At 39.2% G+C, this 20,212-nt stretch overlaps 1 protein-coding gene across 1 annotated transcript in view; it reads left to right on the top strand.

Moving 5' to 3' along the window:
- Positions 1–20,212, top strand: part of SNX4 (sorting nexin 4) — a 34,142-nt gene that overhangs the window by 11,598 nt on the left and 2,332 nt on the right. Inside the window, 9 exon segments of the mRNA XM_027679033.1 lie at positions 438–485; positions 4,490–4,545; positions 9,118–9,190; positions 10,708–10,769; positions 12,267–12,332; positions 16,195–16,284; positions 17,530–17,629; positions 18,371–18,516; positions 19,867–19,981. Of these exon segments, the coding sequence (XP_027534834.1) occupies positions 438–485; positions 4,490–4,545; positions 9,118–9,190; positions 10,708–10,769; positions 12,267–12,332; positions 16,195–16,284; positions 17,530–17,629; positions 18,371–18,516; positions 19,867–19,981 (756 nt within the window).

Here is a 20,212-nt window from a genome sequence, read left to right as displayed (position 1 = left end):
TGAAAACAGTGGAAAACCAACCACTACACCTGAGCCAGGTGACAGCATGTGCACATAAACTGTTGTCACCTGTATGTTCTCTGCACTTTGCCTCGAGCTGCAAAGGTCCTTGCAGCTGCTGATAATCTCAAAGGCAACCCTTCTTTCTAAAGAGCTGAGCTACTTTAGACAGAGATGTGTGGCTCCTGCCCCCACTTGATAGAATGAGGTAATTGAGTAGTGAAGAGAAGAACATTTTGGGGGGAGATTAGTATGTAAGCACAACATAGTGATTGGTTATTCTTAACCCAAGAATGGCAAGACATGGGAAGGGTAGCTGAGGCAGAAGGCAGGCTTACAGGAGAAGGTCTTTTGATATAGGCTCTCAAATAGGGATTTGCAAAAGCTACAACACTCTTAAATTACTCTAACTGAACATTCTTTTCCTGTATTTTTAGGAAGGTGGGTGGAAAGAAATGGTGAATGAGACTGGATTTCAGTTAAAGGTAATTACTGTAATTGTCTCATGCCTGCTGTGACACAGACATATTCCAGCAAACATGTTCTAGGCTATTTATGAAAGGCTGTTTGGTGTGAGAATGAGTTAAAGGCATTGCTTTATGTATACTTGTAACTGCAAAAAACAGTGATGTTCTTTGCACGTGATAGGTAGGATTGCAGTTGTTAAGTTCTCTAGCAGGCTTGTTATGTGCCTGTGGAATTCTGCTAGAAATGTAGAATTATGATCCTTATAAGCTTTAAAAGTAATGAACTTAAGCCCATAGCAGTGTTTTTTTATGTTGTCACTTTAGTTTAGCATCATTTTAAAGGTGGGTGTCAGATTTAGCCTGGTAAGAGGTGCAAGGTGTCAAAAAAAAGAAAAGGTAAGCAAAGAAGTCTGAATTGTAGGACTTCTTTACAAGGAGAAGTTGCTGAAAGGGACTAAGACAGACGGATTTGGTGCCCCTTAACTGTTTAATAGAATTTGTCTTGGAGTAATACTATCCTCATTGACATCATTGAGTTCATGGCTGGGTAAACTGGTGGAAGACTTGCAGGAATAAATGATCAAAGGTCGTGTGTCTGTACAGGTCAAGAATCTGAGAAGCTGATAGATTGCTGGGCTATGTCTGGAAGAGTTACTGTATGGGGACAAATACTGAGCTTTTTGTTTCATTGTAATGTGATCTGCCCTCATGAAATCACAACTGAAAACTAGGTGGATTATGAAGAATTATTCTAAATAGTGAGAGCTAAAGAAAATCCCTGGTGCTCTTATCCTCAATGTCCAAGGGGCTTTGATACTGACACTTACTGTTGATAACTTAAGTTGGCAATAATTCTCTTCCATCACAGTAGGTTTTGCATATTGCTGGTATTCACAGTGCAAACAGTGTAAAGCTCTGGAGCTGTGTGTTCCTAGTCAGCACATATTTATTTCAGCTTACACTCATAGGAGTTCAGAAGGTTTGTACTGGCAGGGTATGTTCAGGAGTGCACACAGTGGTGTGTAAAAACTCATAGCAGAATGGTGAGACTGTTTGCCTACCTGAAACCACACTGTAGATTAAATGACAGATGAGCAAGTCCTGCTTTCCTTCTAGGTTTGATTGTGTAGAGTTTCCCTTTTACAGTTCCGGTTTCCTTAGGAAAGAAAAATAACTTTTTCGAAAGCCTGTTTAAAGAGCATCTTTCCTTTATTCTACATCTAAAGCATAAACCCTCAAGATTTATCACTACACTGGAGGAAAAACCTCTATTCCCTAAATGTCTTAGACTGTAATCAGACCACTGGTTTACGTGTTGCTGTTGCCTGTGCATTAAAGGAGGATGTGTCTTTTGTCTGAAAGAGTTTGAATCAGGGCAACTAAATTTTAAATTGGGCATTAATGCAGTGTAGTATGTTACAGCTGAGTGTTGACGTTGGAAACTTTGTTTATTCTGCCAACTGTATCATTAAATTATGCCTTTTCTCCCTCCCTCCCCAACACTTAATTTTATATTTAAGGGATTTGTCACTTGGGATTTTAACCCTTCCTTTAGGAAAGAGAAAATTCCTCTCTCTCTTTAGTTTACTTAAATGATTATAGGATCATAGTAGGAATTAACTGTCTGAAAACTCCTTGACTGTACTTCATTTGATGGGGAGTTAATCTCTAAAATGCTCATGTGTATTAGCCTTAAATCAGTTTTAAGACTGGACAGATGTTTTTCTAGACGCTCAACTCTGGTGCAAATGCTCAAAAGTGGTGTGTGGGAGTTACTGTGCTGCGATTGGCAAGAAGGAAATAGCCCTACTTAGGTGGTTGAGTGTTGGCAGGATTGTGCTTCCTGCCTGACAGTGCTTTACTGAACTCTTTCTTGAGAGTGCTACGTGTTTTGTGACAAAAGACAAAAATCTTGCCCTGCAGCTGTAGGTTTGGAAGTGATCCTTTCCAAGTGTAAACCTGTTGAATGTGCATGCTGTCCCAACTCAAGTGGCTTTGGTGACTGCTGTTTGAACATAAATACAGTGTTTTTTGAAATAGCTACGTAGAGGGATGGACTCTGATAATGTCAGTGTATCCAGATGATGTTTGTACTGCGAGAGGATGGGTGAGGAGTACACATGGATGTGTGTGATCAACCCAAAATGTAACTGGCTTGTATATTGACTAGTTGGAGACCATACAAGCACCTGAAGCACTCTGAATAAACATGAAGGCTGAGACTTGGAGTTCCAGCAGGATTTTGTGTTCCTTGTGCTGTCTGGGACATGCTTCCCCATGCTGCCTTGTCTTCCCTTTGCAAGATACTCTTAGAGAAGTGTCATACGCAGTGGTAACATTGAAACAGTTTTCTCCCGGTGTCTGTCAGGCTTAGTCCTGAGGGTTTTGTTCACTTACCTTTTTGTTTGTGGGTTATACTTTGTTTTGATGGTTTGGTCATTGGAAGGACAGCTAAAGTTAATCTGACTCTCCCAAGTCCACCACTAAACCGTGTCCCTGAGCGCCACGTCAACATGCCTTTTAAACAACTTGGAGGTGACTCCATCACTTCCCTGGGAAGCCTGATCCTGTGCTTGACAACCCTTTTGGTAAAGAAATTTTTCCTAGTATCCAATCTAAACTTCCCCTGTTGCAACTTGAGGCCATTTGCTCTTGTCCTATTGCTTGTTATGTGGGAGAGGAGACCAATGTCCACCTCACTACAACCTCCTTTGAGGTAGTTGTAGAGAGCATTAAGGTGCCCCCTGAGCCTCCCTTTCTTCAGGTTAGTTATGGGGTATCTTCTGCTCAGCCTAAATGCAGCAGGAGGTGAAACAGTCTCAAAATGTGCCTTTCTCATCTGTAGAGGTTATTACAAGGGCCCTAAAGGAAGGACTCTCTTCTTGGTTTGGGAAAACACTCTGTTCCCTTTACTGTCAAACTCAAAATAGCTCTTCAAGCCCTGAGTTGGCTGTAGCAGTGCACAAAATATTCCTGTGTCATATACCAGCACTAACAAGTACTGCTGAAGTAACTCACTGCTTGCAGCTGTGGCACAGCCTGTTACCTAAAGAGTACACTGTAGGAAATCTATATACCTCACAAGGGGTGTTTGTTTATTTTCCTTTTACTGGAGAGAAGGATGTTTTGATCAAAAGTGAAATCCAGCCATTTACCCAGATTTGGAGTTTTCCTGAAGTGTAGATGAGCCCTGAGCGAACTGTGTATAAAACGCATTATAGAAATGAAGAGTTGTAGTGATGTGGGACCTCTGTGGATGATCTGTATTGGTGTCTTATTAAGAGTAAATACCCATTGCACAGTTTAATATTCAATTAAACTGGAAAAAAACCCTCCACCTCCTTAGCAAGGTTCCATACTGCTGTTGCAGTCATTGGTAAACCAACATCTCAAAAACTAAAGCAGCCAATTACCTTTTTAATTAGGTATTGAACTTTATTCTGCAGAGATTTATATATGCTCTACTATAGAGAAGAACATTGCATTAAAATGGTTCTATTCTGATATACAAATTACATATTTTCTGTAAAGCAAGTCATAAAATAAGGGAACACCATATATAAGATTTTGATTTCACTGGGGAACTGTTCCTAGTAATAAGGAGCATATAGAGGTCACTCTACCACTGGTTTTATTTGGTTTGAAAAATATAAAATAGCTTGTCCATATGGTCTTATGTTACCTAATTGCTTCATCTAAAAAGAATGCAGGGTTGTGTATCTTAACTCCATGATTTGTGCTGCATTTTAAGAAGGGACTATTTTTGTGGGATTTGGATTATACCAGCTTAATTTTAGTGGTTACTGTTTACATCATATTCATAAAAATAGCTTAGTTTTTTGACTTTTTAATAAAAATATCTGACATGCAGGGCAGCTAGTGTCAACTTGTTCAATGTTTGAAGATTTAAATATGCCAGGAAGGCAGGATTTTTTTCTAATGGTGCTGCCAAAGGCTGAGATTTTTTTGTCACTGAAATTTAATTGCATTAAATTAACAAAGCTTTTTTTCCCCTTTTTCAGGCAGATTCCAGATTAAAAGCTCTTAATGCAACATTCAGAGTGAAAAACCCAGACAAGTAAGATTCCACATACTTCTTCCCTCCCTTTCCCTTTTTCAGTTACATCTATAACTTCAGGTGACAGAATATTCTCTCTCTTCAGTGTAAATTCAGAAAAGAAAAATTATCTTTCTGCACTTCAAATCTTAACAGAAGCCCAGTAAGGAGGTACTGTGAAAAGGTTTGATAAATCCTGCTTCTAGAAGCAGGAAGCATTTAGAAAAATTCCATCATCTTATGCAAAATGAGTATTTCGTTTTTGCTAGACTAAAAGGAAGCAACAAAAGAAACCCCAAACCCAGACTCAGCAAAAGAACCTCTTAATAATTGTTTGCAAAGAAATCTTTCCAAGTGTGAACAGAACACAGATTGATGGTAGGTCTTTCCAAAAGTCTGCTAGTGTACAGTTCGGGATGCACACACCCTGGTGTTGCTGTTCATAGTTCCCTTCAAGCTGCCAATTTTCACAGATGCTTTTGGATGTCCAGAGGTCAGTTCAGCTCCGTTACAGTTTAGGAAGCTCTGGGACAGGCACTAGAGCAATCTGCTGGATGGAAAAACTGCTCAGAATTGTCAGGGTATGTAGTGGGAGGTTCATCACACCCTGGGTGATGTGAAAAGGGTAAAATGAGAGCTTCTACTTCTGGAATAAGTAAGAAACATCAGTATGCAGCAGTAGAACCAAGAGATGTTGCTGTTTGCCATCCATAAGCCAAGGAGACCCTTAGCAAGTGCCCTTCTGGGTTCATCTGCTGTACAGCAGTGGCAATAGGAGATGCTATTTAGGGAGAGCCCACATGCCTGACTGCTTTCTGTTGTCTCTTCCTTTTGTACTTCCATAGAATCTCTGCGTACTGTATTAAGGATCTTAGAGGGTACATACCTTTCTGAACTTCTTTATAGACTTACCTGTGAATTGGTCCAGTCTCTCCTTTTTTACTGTGCTTGCTTTTACAGCCTTCTGTGGCAGCAAGGAAGCTTTTAGCCAGGGTTTAATGTAAAAGGAAACATTCATGGATGAGATCGGAAGACAGAAATTCTCTCTGTGCCTGCAGGTGAAATTGGCCCCTTGTTTGAATGCTTCATCCTCAGTCATCTCTTCCTCTGTGGATGGTAGGAGTTAGCTTTTCCTGTTCTCACAGTAGGGAAACCTTCCCAGAAGTCTGACTGTAGGCATAGGTGGGCAAGATTGTTTAAGGAATATCTTGTTGTCTTTTGAGGTAACAATGTTTCAGAAAACAAAGCTGTTGTGAGAAGTGGCTTGTTAAAAAGCAGGAAAAGAGTACAAGGAAAACATGAGAAAGGACTTGTAACAAAAACAGTTCCCGGGTGTCTGTGTCTCAGTAGAGCCTTCACAGTGCTTGAGAGAGATGGCACATGTTTTCTGTTGTATTCTGCCAGCTACAGGAGCTTCCAAATTGATTTGGGAGGTACAAATTGTTTAAAAAATAACTGATGAGCAGAAGTTGAGGTTTTTTGTTTGGTTGGGCTTTATTTTTGGCTTTTTTTGTTTGGTTTTTTTTTAATAAATTCAGGGAGAGCCTTTTAACATAGCACGTGTGACTCTTAACAGGAGGGATAGTGCCTTGCTCTGCCCAGCACACTCATGCTTGAGCTGCCTGGAATATGATGCCTTGCCCCTCTGCATTACCTTTGGTGCTTGTTTGGCTGGGTGGTGAAGTGGTTCAGCAAGCTCACCTTGCTGAAACAAAAGGTGTGACTGCTGTGTGGGGTGTAGGCTTTCAGGTTCCTGGAGCAGGAGGGGTTCAGGTGCAGCTCCCAATCCAGATTGCCCTGCGGTGATGTGGAGCTGCACCCCTTGGCTTAGCAATGTGAGGAGCTCTACACAGCTGGAACAAGGCTACTCCTTCAGGTCAACTGTAGACTGGAGACTAAACTTTCTCCTGTGGGAAGCAATTTATATTTTTAATGGTGGAATTAAATGGTGATAAAAATATGGTGCTCTGGTTACTCAGAGGTAAATTTGTATCTACTGCAGACCTCTTTGATTTGGCCTTGTGGTGCCCATCCTTTTGTTCTCTTTCTGGGCTTTAATCAAAAAAGTAGCTTTTTTTTTTTGTGAAAGATTTCTTTAGAAAACGCTAAATCTTTTCCAAAGGCAGACTTTTTTTTTTTTAAGTAGCTCTCCTTTATTTTTTTCTGGTTACTCAGACAAGTGGCTTATTCTTTAGTGAACAGTTCTGTTCTTGTAGTGTCTTCCTTCACAAAACAGGAGACTGGCACTGCCTTTACTGATGCAGGGAGGAGTACTGCCAAGTAAAATGCACAAAGTAAATAACTTATATTGAAATGCTGTCTATTGTAAATCAAAATTTCTTATTTTCCAGTGCCATAAAAGATATTTTTAGGAGACCTGCTGGTGCTCCTACACCAGTGTGATCGATCAGTTCTTCATTTGTGTCCCAAGTTCTATTTAATAGCCCAATTAAGTATCTAGACTGTTGGTAATATTGTAAAACCAAGTGAAAAGTGCTAGTTAAAAAAACCTCAGTTACTGAGTGCCAAAACTGTCTTGTTTCACGCTATTACTGTTATGATGCACTGGAAAGTAAACATCCCTTTGTGTGCCTCACTGAACTCAGTTTGGAAATTACATTATAATTATGTAAATTTTTTTAAATGAACAATGAGTAGGACTTAAGCAAATACTTGAGAAAGAAATCTTTGATCTGCAACACTTTTTAAAAACAGTCTTTCCAGAAAATTATGTTTTTAAAATTTTCAGCCTTCACAGAAGAGTGGGGAAAAATAGCAGCACTTTGGTTTATGCTTTTCTGAGACAGTAAAAAGAAGACATCTTGCTTCAGAAGTAGTAATTTTTAAAAATTATTTTATTTTTTAATGGAAGAGGAATTTGTAAGGGAGAAGAGGTATTGCTGCTGGATTCCACCATACAGAAAGTCCTCTTAGGTTCCTGACTCTTGCCTTCAGGGAGTTACAGCATTCCTAAAAGATTTCTTGCCACAAAGCAGGATAAATAAAACTTTTCATTATAAATTTCTGGAGTGGAAAGGGGAGTCTTCCTGAGCTGAAGGCATGCTTTTTAATCTTTTGTTTTTAGTTCAATTATTTCAAGTATCTTCACTGTACGTGTCTGCAGCTGTCTGACATGCAGCCCTGGTGCATATTTTATAAAGTGTAAACTGAAAAGATTGCTCTCTAAATCCCACTGTGCAGATCAATGACTACATTTCTTTTTCCCATACAGTTTCTCTGCTAGCTTTTAAATATTTTTATGTATTTTAACCCTGTGTGTGTCATAATCTTATAAAAGATGCTTCTTGGAAATCGCAAATCTTGGAAACCATAATAAAGCTTCTACTTCCTGAATGTAAGGATGAGAATATTTTAGGGGAAAACTTCCTGGCAGGGGAGGAAGAGGTGTTAAATGAAAAACCCTGGAATTTCATACTTGGTCACCCAAAACAAGTGACCCGACTCATTTCAGTAAGACCTCTTGGGTACAAGCTATTCTGAAATACAAAGCCTGACTGTGTGCTTGTGGTGGGAGGAGGGATGAAGTTTCTTTTTCCTTCTTCAACATCAACCTGGAAGGCTAATCTTAGACTCCCATTCTTTAGTTGCATTCTTCTGTGTTTATTTTCAGATCATTGTTTAGAAATTTTTGTAAAGCTATTTCTGGCTTCCCCTCTGGATGAAATAAATACTTTATTGTGTACCAAAGTAGGTCATGAGTTAGACTTGTGTGTAGTAGGGAGGGTTTACATGTACACAAGAGGCTGTTGCTGTGGTTTAATTGGTTACCTGTCACTAGCAAGGCTGTGGCAAAGTCATTAGTGTGAGCTAAAGGTATCAGCTTAAACTGCCTCCAAGGCTTAATTGAGCTGGTTGATAAAATGCCTCTTCTTCAGAAGTGATAGGCCAGCAGTGTGCACATGGTCACTTGCAAGGAGTTACCTGTCTGGTACCTTGTTAAGATGTAGTGGTTTGATGGCTTTTAGCCATACATGACTCCTATGCAGGTACAAGTCTCAATAGGATTTCGTATATAATGTTATGGTTACTGTATGGATTAGCCTTGGAGGAATTGTGGGAATTGTGAATGCTTCCTTGAACTCCTAAAGAGCTATGCACAAAATTGGCTAGATGGCAGCTTGAAAGTAAAGTATCTTTGCCAGGTCAGAAATGTGAACATGCTTGTATTAAGAAATACGCTTCAGAAGATTTTGGCTTTGTACTTACTTGAAGCTTTCCTGTTCACTAACCCTTACTTTTATAAATCCCATTAAAAAAAACCAACAACCAAACAGCAAAAGAGTGATGCAATAACTTCAGCGAACTGCTTTTATTTCATGAAGTGTTATCTCTTAAATTGACCTGAACCTTCAACGTTTGCATATGAAAAAATAGGAGTCATGCAAGTGTTGGGTTGTTCGCTTTGGGGGAATTAAAACTTTACAGTCTCTTCTCTGAGAGTCTTCAGCTAATTCCACTCCAACACAGGCCAGGCTCCGTCTCCCTGGCTGTGGCATTGTGGCTGTGTCGTGCATGCTGTGAAAGCTTGCTTTCATGATGGCTAATGATGTACTATCTGTTTCCTCCTCCCAGGAGATTTACTGAGCTAAAACACTATAGCGATGAACTGCAGTCTGTCATATCACACCTTCTGCGAGTCAGAGCTGTAAGTATTTCCCATGTGTGTCGTGACAAATAGTATGATTTATTTATAAGGCAGTATTTCTTGTTTAGTCAAGAGAAGTGGTGTATGTGTTCTAGAATGAGGGCAGTTTTGCCTGAGGGAGTCTGTCTCTGGAGTGTGGAGCAGGAGACAGCAAGGGGTGGGGGCACTGACTGTACAGATCTGGGAGGGGGAAAAGTTCCAGATACAGTGGTTGAGTTTGCCAGTACATGTTGCTAATCTGCCCTCTCCTGTGATGACCATGTATCACAGGGGGGTGTTTCAAAGAGAATTGAGGTGTCTGCTTCTCTCTGCACAGCAAATTAGTTGCTTTTGCTGGATGTCTGGGCTGGGAAAGGCCCCAAAATACCAGTTTTCTGGTCAGACTTATAATACTTTGCTTTCCAGAGCTTGTAGCATGAATCCTATATGCTTCCCAGTATGCTTTTTCTTTTTTTGGCTTGTTCTTCAATCTATAATGAATAATAGTTTTTCTAATGATGAGAATAGTAATGCCATGCATCAAGATACTCTATGGGTTGAGAGTGGAAGATTATTATTTTTTTAAAGTCACAAAAAGGAAATAGGAAATTACAGTTCCAATAATGAGAGCATGATACGTTTTAGTAAGTTCAACAGGGATTTAATTTCTGATGGAAGCTATGCAGCAGAGAGGGCAGTAATGGATTGCCTCATTGAGTTGAGGTTCTTGAGAGGATTAATCACTGGTGTTCTACAGACAGTCCTGTTTTCTCAGGGCTGTGTGTGTGTGATCTGTTGGGCAATTTGCTTATGTTCCCTTTTTACTGCTGTGACAGACATAATAACAGTGGTAGCTCTTGCAGAACTTCACTCTCATTTGGTGGTACATCATAATTCCAAGGGCATTATCTGGATTACAACTCACACTTCAGAGCGTACACGTGTCTGTTCTTCTGAGGTTGTTGCCAGCATTGTAGTGCTGGCTGCAGCAGGCACTGACACTCCAAACAGCTGAAATGACATCTAGCTTGAGCAATAAGTCCTGCAGGGGATAGCTTATTTCCTTTCCCTTAGTTCACTGAGCTGGGTGGAAAAATGAAGTCACTTGTTAGAATTTAACCAAAGATTTCTCTGCAATCTTGATGTCAGGATGGACTTCTGTGTTGTCATCGATAAGTTAAATAAAGAAGTGTGTATATAAATTTTGCATTATTCAGATAAAGGATGCCTTATATTTGTTGATCAAAAACTGAAGGGAACTTGGTTATTTATGGTCTCCATAGGCATATCCTATAATTGAGCACTTCCAAAGAAATACTTGAAATGCTAATTTTTCAATATAGCCTTGATTGCAACTTCAGTCTTCTGAAATAATTGCTGTTGATTTTTCTTTCAGTAGTGGCTTAGATTAGATTTAGGCCTAATCTTGTTTACCTGTGTAAGAACATTAGAGCTTTAGCTTGGAATTTGTATGTGGGCTTTCACAAAGCAATTGCACTTCATATTGATGACCAAAACCTGTCTCTGAAACATTTTAGAGGGTAGCAGACCGGCTATATGGTGTCTATAAAGTCCATGGCAACTATGGAAGAGTATTCAGGTAAGAGTTCATCCAGTTTTTAAATACATACAAAGACAGATGTGGGAAGAGAGAAGGGAATTTGTTGGTTATGTTGTTATGCTCTTGAAAAATATATCTGAAGCATTTCATTGTCTATCTTGAAAAGCTCTGTATTGCAGTACTAATGAGATTTCTGTGTTGCATAGAGTGATCTCCAGATCTGCTGAGCTTAGTCGCTAGTGGAAGACTAGTTTTGTATGCCAGACCTTTGGGCCTTTTGCTGCTGCATTGGCATTTTGTTTCTTCGGAAAGTAACTCCCCATCAGTCTTCACACAGTTGTCTCTTAAAAGCTTCTAGGCCCTTTTAGTGGTTAAAAATCAACAATTATATCTATCCAATTTTAATAGCTTTTTAAAGTGAATTTGCCAATCGTGTTTTTTTGATTTATATGAGTGAATTGCATGCTCAAGTTTTCCATCTCACTGGAGAATTAAAGAATCTAAACTTCTGGTTAAGGGAAACCTCCTGCTTCTACACACTGTTCAAGTGCTAAATTTAATTCTCTGGGTTAATGGATTGCAGATGTCTTTCTCACTGGGGGTTTTAAAATGAAATTAGGTGTAGTTCTGTAATAACACAAAGACAAACAAATGTCAACATCAGCAGAGTGGAATGTTTATGAAAAAATGAAGGACAGAATAGATGCATTACACATAAATTACGTGAAATATAAGGGGAACCTCTCCTTTTTTCCTTATAAAAAGAGTTGGGGATGTAATTCTTGTAACTAAGAACTCCAATAAGGTTTCATAAAGCTGAGAACACAATTAAAATCACAGTGTACATGCCAGGATGTCCAGAACAAGTCTCTTTCTATCTTTATTGTAGCTCTGTTTCTTTCTTTATCTAAATAATCTCTCTAACATAACTAGGTAGTTGTAATAAAGAGACAGTTGCAAGTTGATATTTTTTTAATGAATAGAACTAAACAACAGTCTACTATGAAAACAGCTACATACATCAAATGGCCTCAGGAGAAGTAAAATGCTTACAAAAGTCAAATTCCACCCTCTGGTTTTTGGAATGAGAGTCTTCTAACTGATGTGTTGTGAGTCTGGAAAGCTTAGTTTCTTCTTGATGAGTATGTTAGACCAAAATCTGTTTTAGAAAGTTCATCATTGTCGGTATCCCCTGCCCCATTTATATTGAGTGCTAGGTGATTTGTTTTTGTTTGTTTGGTTTTGTTTTAAATAGAGTTTCAGCTCTTTGAACAAGACTTTCTGCTCAAAAGCAATCCCAAACTAAATATATTTGTGACGATGAGCTTTAGGGACAGTTGTTTAACAGAGTGCCATAAATAGCCTCGCCACATTGTCAGTGCTGCTCCTTAGAGAAAGAAAACAGTTTGGCCAAGTCTAACTTTGAGGCACTTTCCATTCAGGTGTCACCTGGAAAGAAACTGTATACAGGATGCAGCTTATTAACTTCCCTTACCCTTGATGTGTGATGTTGTTTCTCGTTTGTTTTTCCTACAGTGAATGGAGTGCAATAGAAAAGGAGATGGGGGATGGGTTGCAGAGTGCTGGCCACCACATGGATGTGTAAGTACTGACTGAATATCTGATAGTTTGATGTAAGCCAGATGTGGAACTCTCCCTCTTTCCTCTCTTTTCCCTCAACCGTAAAGTACATATGAGTACCGAGAAAGTTGGGGGTGCATTGTTTTTAGGTATACAGCGTTTCTGTGACTTGGATGCAGGCACAGTTTTAGCATCCATATACTGTATTAAGTAGCTCAAAAAGTCTCAGGAGAACCAGAGGGGTTTCTTTTTTTATTATTATTTTGAAATTGTAGAAGTGTTTGGACTTCTTCCAGTTTTTCTTTTAAGCTACTATGCCAGAAACTGGTGGAATACAACTTTAATGCACTGCAGACCTGATGAGATCCATTTGGTTTTGATAGCAGCCATTTGTACCATGCACTAGATGGTACACAGGTTTGGACTTGATTATAGAGAATTAAGAAATTTAATTAATCAGCGCCAAAACTCCAGTGGATACTTGAAACAAACACTGACTGGATATAATAAAGAATCCTCCCTCTTTGCATAGAATCCTCTCTCTTTGCATCTTTGGAGTCAGTTGGCAGAGTATATGAAGCCCAGCCTTCAAAATAAGAGTCTGGCACACGAGAGTGCTCACAGAAGTGATACATATAGGCTCATGCTTTCTGCTTTTCAGGTAGTCATGTATAGTAAGTGAAACAGCATTTCTTACCACTCTGATTCCTCTTCTGTAATCCCACAGAACAGATAAATAACAACTCCAGCAAGAGATGGAAGGTGTTTCACACTTCATACAATATTTTTACCGATAAAATGCAATTTGTGTGGAAATAAAGTTATCAGGTTTAGTTTACAGTGCAGATTTACATATGTAGTACTGCCTGGTTGTTATTGGTGGTGTCAAGTTATCAAGCTGTCAGTTGTCATTGGCCTTGTCAAATGGAAGAGTTTGAAGAGCCACAACCTCAGCTTCTTCAGAATAATTCTGGTTTTATCAGATCTTTAAGAATTTGAGCCCCTCTGAATAATTTATTCACAATTCTGCGTTTTGGCTAATGTAGTTTGCATCCAAGAAAAGCTATAATATATTTTAGACAGAGGGCTCTAGTGAGAATAAAGAAATGGAGAATGTGTTCTGCATTCAGAAGAAAAAAAAATTGAAGTAGAGGTGAAAATTGAAGAGATTGTGAAAACATGGCATGATATAGTGGAGCTAAGGAATCAAAAGTAGGTTTTTGGTGGTTCAGATACATCACACCAAGATTTCAAACACCTAGAAATTAAATAAGTTTGTCTCACTTCTCAGTCAGGAGGCTGAACCCTCTCCACACATCCAAAGTATTTAATATTTCTGTCTGTAACACAGTTAGGGCTAAAGATCCAGAGTGAAGGCAGTGGGTAACTGCTATTCTGGGTAACTTTAATCACCGCATGAAACCTGAGGTAGCTTTCCTTGTCTGTCATCTCCTCTGCTCTGGCACTCTCCTACAACAGTAATCCCTTAGTGACAATCAAGCAAGAAGCAGCAGCTGTGAGATTCAGGAACTCATTCAATGACCCATGTGGTCTCCTGCCAGTAAGGTTCGTATCTATGATCTCTTGAAAGTATAACTTACCAGTTCAGTTATCATTCCCATAACATCAGGCAGGAGTTTATTGCAACAGAAAGCTACTTTAAGAAGGTTGCCTAATATACATGTTGAACTTCAAGACTAATTCAATTATTCTCTATCTACCCCATATGCTGTGGTCTTTACTAGATGTTTATTTAAACTTTTGAGTTGTTATTGTCTAGTATGATCTATAACTGCTTAATGTTTGGAGAAGACATCCCAAAGCTCTTTGGATGTGTGCTGTATTACAGGATGAGGCTTGCTAAAGTGACAGAGTATGCTGAGAAAGTTGCAGTAAATGGCTATAATTCTGGTATTTAAAAGATGAAAGAAAACAATGCCAGACCTTTGATTTCTGTCCTTTATGTTATTAACGGGTGACCCTTTATCTCTGCATCAACTAGACTGTCATTACAGGTGGAACCAGTCTAAAGTAAAACAGGGATTTAGTTGACAGTTCCCACGAAGGGTTGAGAACCTGTTAGCTACCTTCAGAACTTATTGCAACATTTCTCCTTAAGATTTTCTCTGGTTTGCCTAAATTTAGGCAGTCAGAAATGTAGCTTGTCTTACTACTATTTTTATTTTTTTTTTTCAAATAAAGCTCATTATGAAAACCCTGTCTAGGTAAGGTAGGATTTTGTTTGGTGGGATTTCTTGGTTGGGGGGTTTTTTTCCCTGAAAGTTGTTCTGCCACAAGGAGCTCTAGCACTGCTCTAAATGTAGATCTTACTTGAAACAGAAATGTGGTCCATCTGCTGCCCTGAGAAATCTTAACCACCATATTAAAATTATTGCACTTCGGGACCTAGAAATAGAGAGGGTAAGCCATTTATGACCTGTGTGGCTGTAGGATTTTTTCAGAACAAGTGTATTTTTCAACACATTTTTCAAGTTTGGACTTATTCCTTACTTTGATTTATAATGTGGATTCTTGTTCTTCCTGTTCTTCTATCCCTTCTATATAAACTGATCTACTGTTGCTGGCCACTTCATATGCTGTGTGTATTCATCACCAATAGGCTTGGTAGGGCTTTTCCTGGATGTGCCGTGTCTTTGATTTTGCAGAGCATCAAAACAACTTATCATACTTGCAAACTTACCAAATTCATGTAACCAGGACCCTTTCAGTTTGAAATGCTGCCACTTCTTCCATAGAGCCAGTTTCTGGAGAGGCACAGGGAAAAAGGGAAAAACTCAAGGATTTTGCAAAAACTTGAAAGCCAAGAGGTGCTGTAATTCACATTTGGGTCACATTGTGCTGGTTGCTGGCATATGCTCAGTCCAGAGAGCCTGCAGATGTGCAAGGCTTGAGAATCTGAGTTAGCAGAATAGATTAAATACTTGAGAATCTGAGTTAGCAGAATAGATGAAAGTATTTGTGGTGGGATCTCATTCATTCTGCTTATCTCCAGTGGCTCGTGCCCTGTGTCACAGGCTAAAGTGGTGTCTCATTTCTATTGCTGTGCCAGGCGAGATATGCAGTTACCTCTTTAGCTGTAGGCCTGTCACTGCAAATGTGTCCAAGACAGTCATCTTGGTTAGCAAGAACCTACTAAATACTGTCAAATAAACAGTATAAGCTAGAAAAATAAAGTGCTTTTTGCCATTTTTAGGAGACATCAGCCTAAATAACAAAACTCTTACTGAATGCAAGAGCTGCAGAGTTGGTCCAAGCCCTTGTACTCCAGATTTGTAGGGTTAAACTTCCTGTTGCTCAGAATTGATATGCTGGACTTAGAGAGCAGACAAAGCAACAGACTTTGAAGGAGCTGAAGGGACTTAATGTTGTTGTGTTCAGAGCACCATTGTGAGTTATCTGGTATTTGGGCTGAATAGTGAACCATGAAAGCAACCTCTTCGCTTTTCAGAAGATATCATGTTCACATTCCTGTGCCTTAATGCTTTAAGCCTTGCAGGATTTCTTCTGCACCATGTCTTTTTTTTTTGCCTTGGTGCTGCCTATGAAGAAAAGGAATAAATTGTTTTTCTTTCCTGTAAGAAAAACTGCCTCATCTTCAGCAGGAAACTTATGATAGATTTTGTACTTGTCAAAAGATTGATTGTAGTAACAACCAAAGAAACAGGCCCACAGGAATGTTTGCATTAGCTGATTCAGAGTTTAATTAAAAACAAAGGAAAAACCCTTTCTGGAAGTATCCTTCACTGTTTTATTTTGTGACTGGTGTTTCTGTCAAACATGTGTCCTCCCTTGTTACTGGATGTGTTATCCTTAAAGGTTAAATTTAGCAACTTTATATTTAACTATGACTGGTTTTCCCTAGATATGCAGCTTCTATTGATGACATTCTGGAAGAAGAGGAACACTATGCAGATCAGCTGAAAGAATATCTCTTCTATGCAGAAGCACTACGGTATGTACAGGAGTCTGTAGCTCAAATGGAAGCTGTAGTCCTTTTTTTTAATTTTGTGTTGATGTTGAATTTAGTTTGGTATCCTCTTCTGCTCTCTGAAAAGGGGAAATTTCAATGTTGTGGAGTCTCCATGTTATCCTCTCTTATTTTGCTTACTCGTATTTGATTGCCATGTGAGTGGCAATACAAATTAGAACTGAGCTGATTAATAGTGAAAAGACAAATGCTAAAATCTGTATACTGTAGAGTAAATGCTGTTTATTCCTCTGGTTCCACTGTTTCCTTGGCTTCCGGTCTAATAGTGCCCCAATGTGCTGAAAGCTTCAGTTTTCAGATGAGATAGGCCAAACAGAACTGCTACAGCCATTATAAATTCTAGGAACTTTCAAACTGCCCAGTATAACTTTCATCAGCTGTACAGTCTTGTGCATGTAAATACTGATTTCTTTGTTTGGTTTTGTTTTACTTTAGTCTTTGTCAAGCAGTCATCCCTTACAAGTGTGGACACAAAAGCAAATTGCTTTATGCTGTAAGACTTTGCCTAAAGCTATTGTGCTTTCAGAGGGCTGGCTCTGAACCTCTTGGAGAGGTCCACTAGTGCTGTAGGGAATTGGGTTGGCGAGTGTGGCGGCTGCTGTGTGGGAGCCCAGAGCACTAGTAGCCTCTCCTGGGAGACGGATGTGCATCCGGCACTGGAGTACGGATGTAGCATCAGCAGCCCACACAGGACTGGGACTTAGTGCAGGTGGTCAGAGGAAACTCCTCTTTTCCAGATGAAGGGCACTGTGTGAATCTAGAAACAGTTTCTTGTTTCATTGTTTAAAAAATAAAATGTGAGGAATTTTAGGATTGACTGATAGATTGCTGCTGTGACAGGTGCCGTCTCCAGGTACCTTTTGTCAAAGGTGTGATTTTTCTGTCATGTATTTTGAATAAAACTATTTTACAGTGGTGTCCTTAAGTGGGTGGAAGGGCTTGTATTGCTGAGTGTGTCTTAGAATGATTCTAAGAAGAGGAGCAGAATGCTGCTGCACTAAGAACTTTATTTACTTTGATCCAAGCTTGCTTAACTACAGCATTTGCAGAGTTATACAGTCTGTGATAAGGCTGTTGAGCTAGATAAATAACTGGAGGTGCTTCCTGTCAAAAACCAAACAAGACATGATGCCATTTGTAAAATTTCATGAAGGGAAACGTAGTAAAACAAAGGATTATGTGACAGATCTTTCATTACTTACTTTTCAGGGCAGTTTGCAGGAAACACGAACTAATGCAATATGATTTGGAAATGGCTGCACAGGACTTAACATCTAAGAAACAGCAGTGTGAGGAGCTGGCAACAGGAGTGAGTCTTTTTCCACTTTCTTCTCCAAGATGCCTCTTTTTTTAATTTATTTTTTATTTGAGCCAAGTTACTTAGAATGACATTTAAATGGCACCAACATGCTGGCTGCTGCTTATGAGAAGCAGTATCATATGAGCTCTAGACATCTGAGGTTTAAAGTAACTTGGTTCTTAGTGACATAAGCTGTTTGTGCCAAACTTCTTTTATTGAATACTGAGCAAGTAAAGAGTTGCAGTAAATATGACTTGAGCAGAATAACACAGACAACTCTATCCTAAAGCTCAAAATGTTGGGAATTCTAAAAGGCTTCCTCTGCCTTTTGAACGGTGGGTGTTACTGATATGTGGTGTTAGCCTCTTTTATATGGAAAGTAATGTTATGTAAAATATTATCTGGAAATAGTAACTGACAATTTTTTACAATTCTTAATATTGCTTCTGGATCTATTAATGTTCTAAACAGAACTTTATGGCTTTTCTTTCTCTTAGTTTCTTTCCTACTTCAGTAGGAAGACTGCTCTGAAAGTTTATCAGCCTTAAAGAGTTTGAACATAAATTACTTCCTCCCCACTTTGCCTGGTCTAATGTGAGCCAGCATAGTTACCTATCAATTAATGAAATGGAAGTTAAAGCAAAAAATCAGCCAAATAATAAGAATAAGCACAAATGCTGGTAAAAATCACCTGATGTCTTGTGGCTGTGCTCAGGAATTCCAAATCTAGTGTGTCTTTGTTTTTTGTAGACTGTGAGAACTTTCTCCCTGAAGGGGATGACCAGCAAGCTCTTTGGGCAGGAAACCCCCGAGCAGAGAGAAGCCAAGATAAAGGTTCTAGAAGAGCAGATACAGGAAGGAGAAGAGCAGTTGAAGTCTAAAAATCTGGAGGGCAGGTAAATGGGCTTGACTGTTTCAAAGAAAACACAGGACTTGTCTTAGCAAAAGTCCTTGACTGGATGCTCTTGAAGGTGTTTGCATTTTATAAGTGTTTTTAATATATTCTTGGTGTTTATGAGCTGTCTATAAAAGCTCCTGTCAGCTGCAAGTTGTGAAATAAAGTGCAGTACATGCAGTTAGCTTCTGGTCTGAGTGTATGGCTTATGTAAAACCTGATGACTTTCCCAGTTACTGAGCCCACTCTAATGGCTAACTTGCATGCTTTTATGTTCAACTAGTAATATATTTAGCAGGTGGGCTTGTGGGTCTGCAGCTGAGTAGGCTGAGACTCAAAAGCTGATTTGCTTCAAATATGGTATTTAGTTTGGTTTACGTGTATGGGTCCTGAGCTCGTATTCTGCAGCCTCTCATATGGGGGCAACTGACTCCTGTTTGAAAGAGATTAGAAGCTCTGGTGAGTTGTGTTTGAGTAACTGCTTCTTGGTGCTCTAATGAAATTTTCTTCAGGAATGCAAAAATGAAAAATAGAAGCTAACATTCCTAAGGTGATGGGATTGTGTCAAAGCACGTTTGTCATATAACACAAGGGGTAAACGTGGTATCTCCTAATATGTTAGTGTTAGAGCTGGAAAGATAAGACTGGTTCATGAATAGTTCAAAACAACAGTAAATGCAATTTCTTAATCATTTTGACAGATGTATTGGAGATTTGCTTTTGTAGCTCTGGAAGCAATTTTCAAGTGAATACTTGCCTTGTATGTAAAGTCCAGCACAAATGAAAGTATGAATTACAGATATCTGCCTCCATTTTTGTTAAAGAGACCTGACCACACATCACCAAACCAAAATTAATTTCTGAAGTGAATTGTCCAAGTTAAATTTGCATTGTAAATGTTTGCTGTACTTGACAGTCTCGCATCCTGAGTTTTCACATTGGGAAGATGAAGATTCTGACTTGACAATTGCAAAAGAAACATGCAATGTTGTGTGCTGAATGTCTGCATAAAGATTTAGTTACGCCAAAGGAATCTGAAGTAAAATGTGTATTCTGACTTATGCTGGTTCTATGGCAGCGATGATTCCTGGGGAAAAAAACCACCAAACAAACATCCTGATGTGTCCTGTGAAACTGATTCTCTAGGTTAAAAACCTTAAGAATAAGATGGAGAATTAGGTAGTAGTACCAGTTATTAAATGAGGACACCGAAGGATGCATAATAATTGCAGGACTTGGTTTACTTTCTGTCAAACACAGCTTCTCTGCTGAGGGTCCAGAAGAAGGAAGGTGAGCTGAGGATGGAACACTTGAAACACTTACTAACAGAAATAATTGCTTTTAATTTCAGAGACTTTGTGAAAAGTGCCTGGGCTGACATTGAACGGTTTAAGGAGCAAAAGAATCACGATTTGAAGGAGGCACTTATAAGCTATGCTGTTATGCAGATTAGCATGTGCAAAAAGGTATGTTTGGCTTGTGAAAGGCCAGGCCAGTATATTTATCATATCAGCAGGGGGACAGATGCAGACTTTCAATAACTAGGAACGTGGCAGTCACAGAAGATTGGAAATCACTAGCATAAAACCTCCCACATATTCCATCCCACTTGAACTCAGTGATATGCTAATGTTGATGTGTGTGTGTGTGTGTATATATGTGTGTGTGTGTGTGTATATATGTGTGTGTGTGTGTGT

Source organism: Neopelma chrysocephalum, unplaced genomic scaffold (assembly GCF_003984885.1).
Source record: "Neopelma chrysocephalum unplaced genomic scaffold, ASM398488v2 Primary Assembly neopelma1_44, whole genome shotgun sequence".
NCBI lineage: Eukaryota > Metazoa > Chordata > Aves > Passeriformes > Pipridae > Neopelma > Neopelma chrysocephalum.
This window is presented reverse-complemented; position numbering and strand designations above follow the sequence as displayed.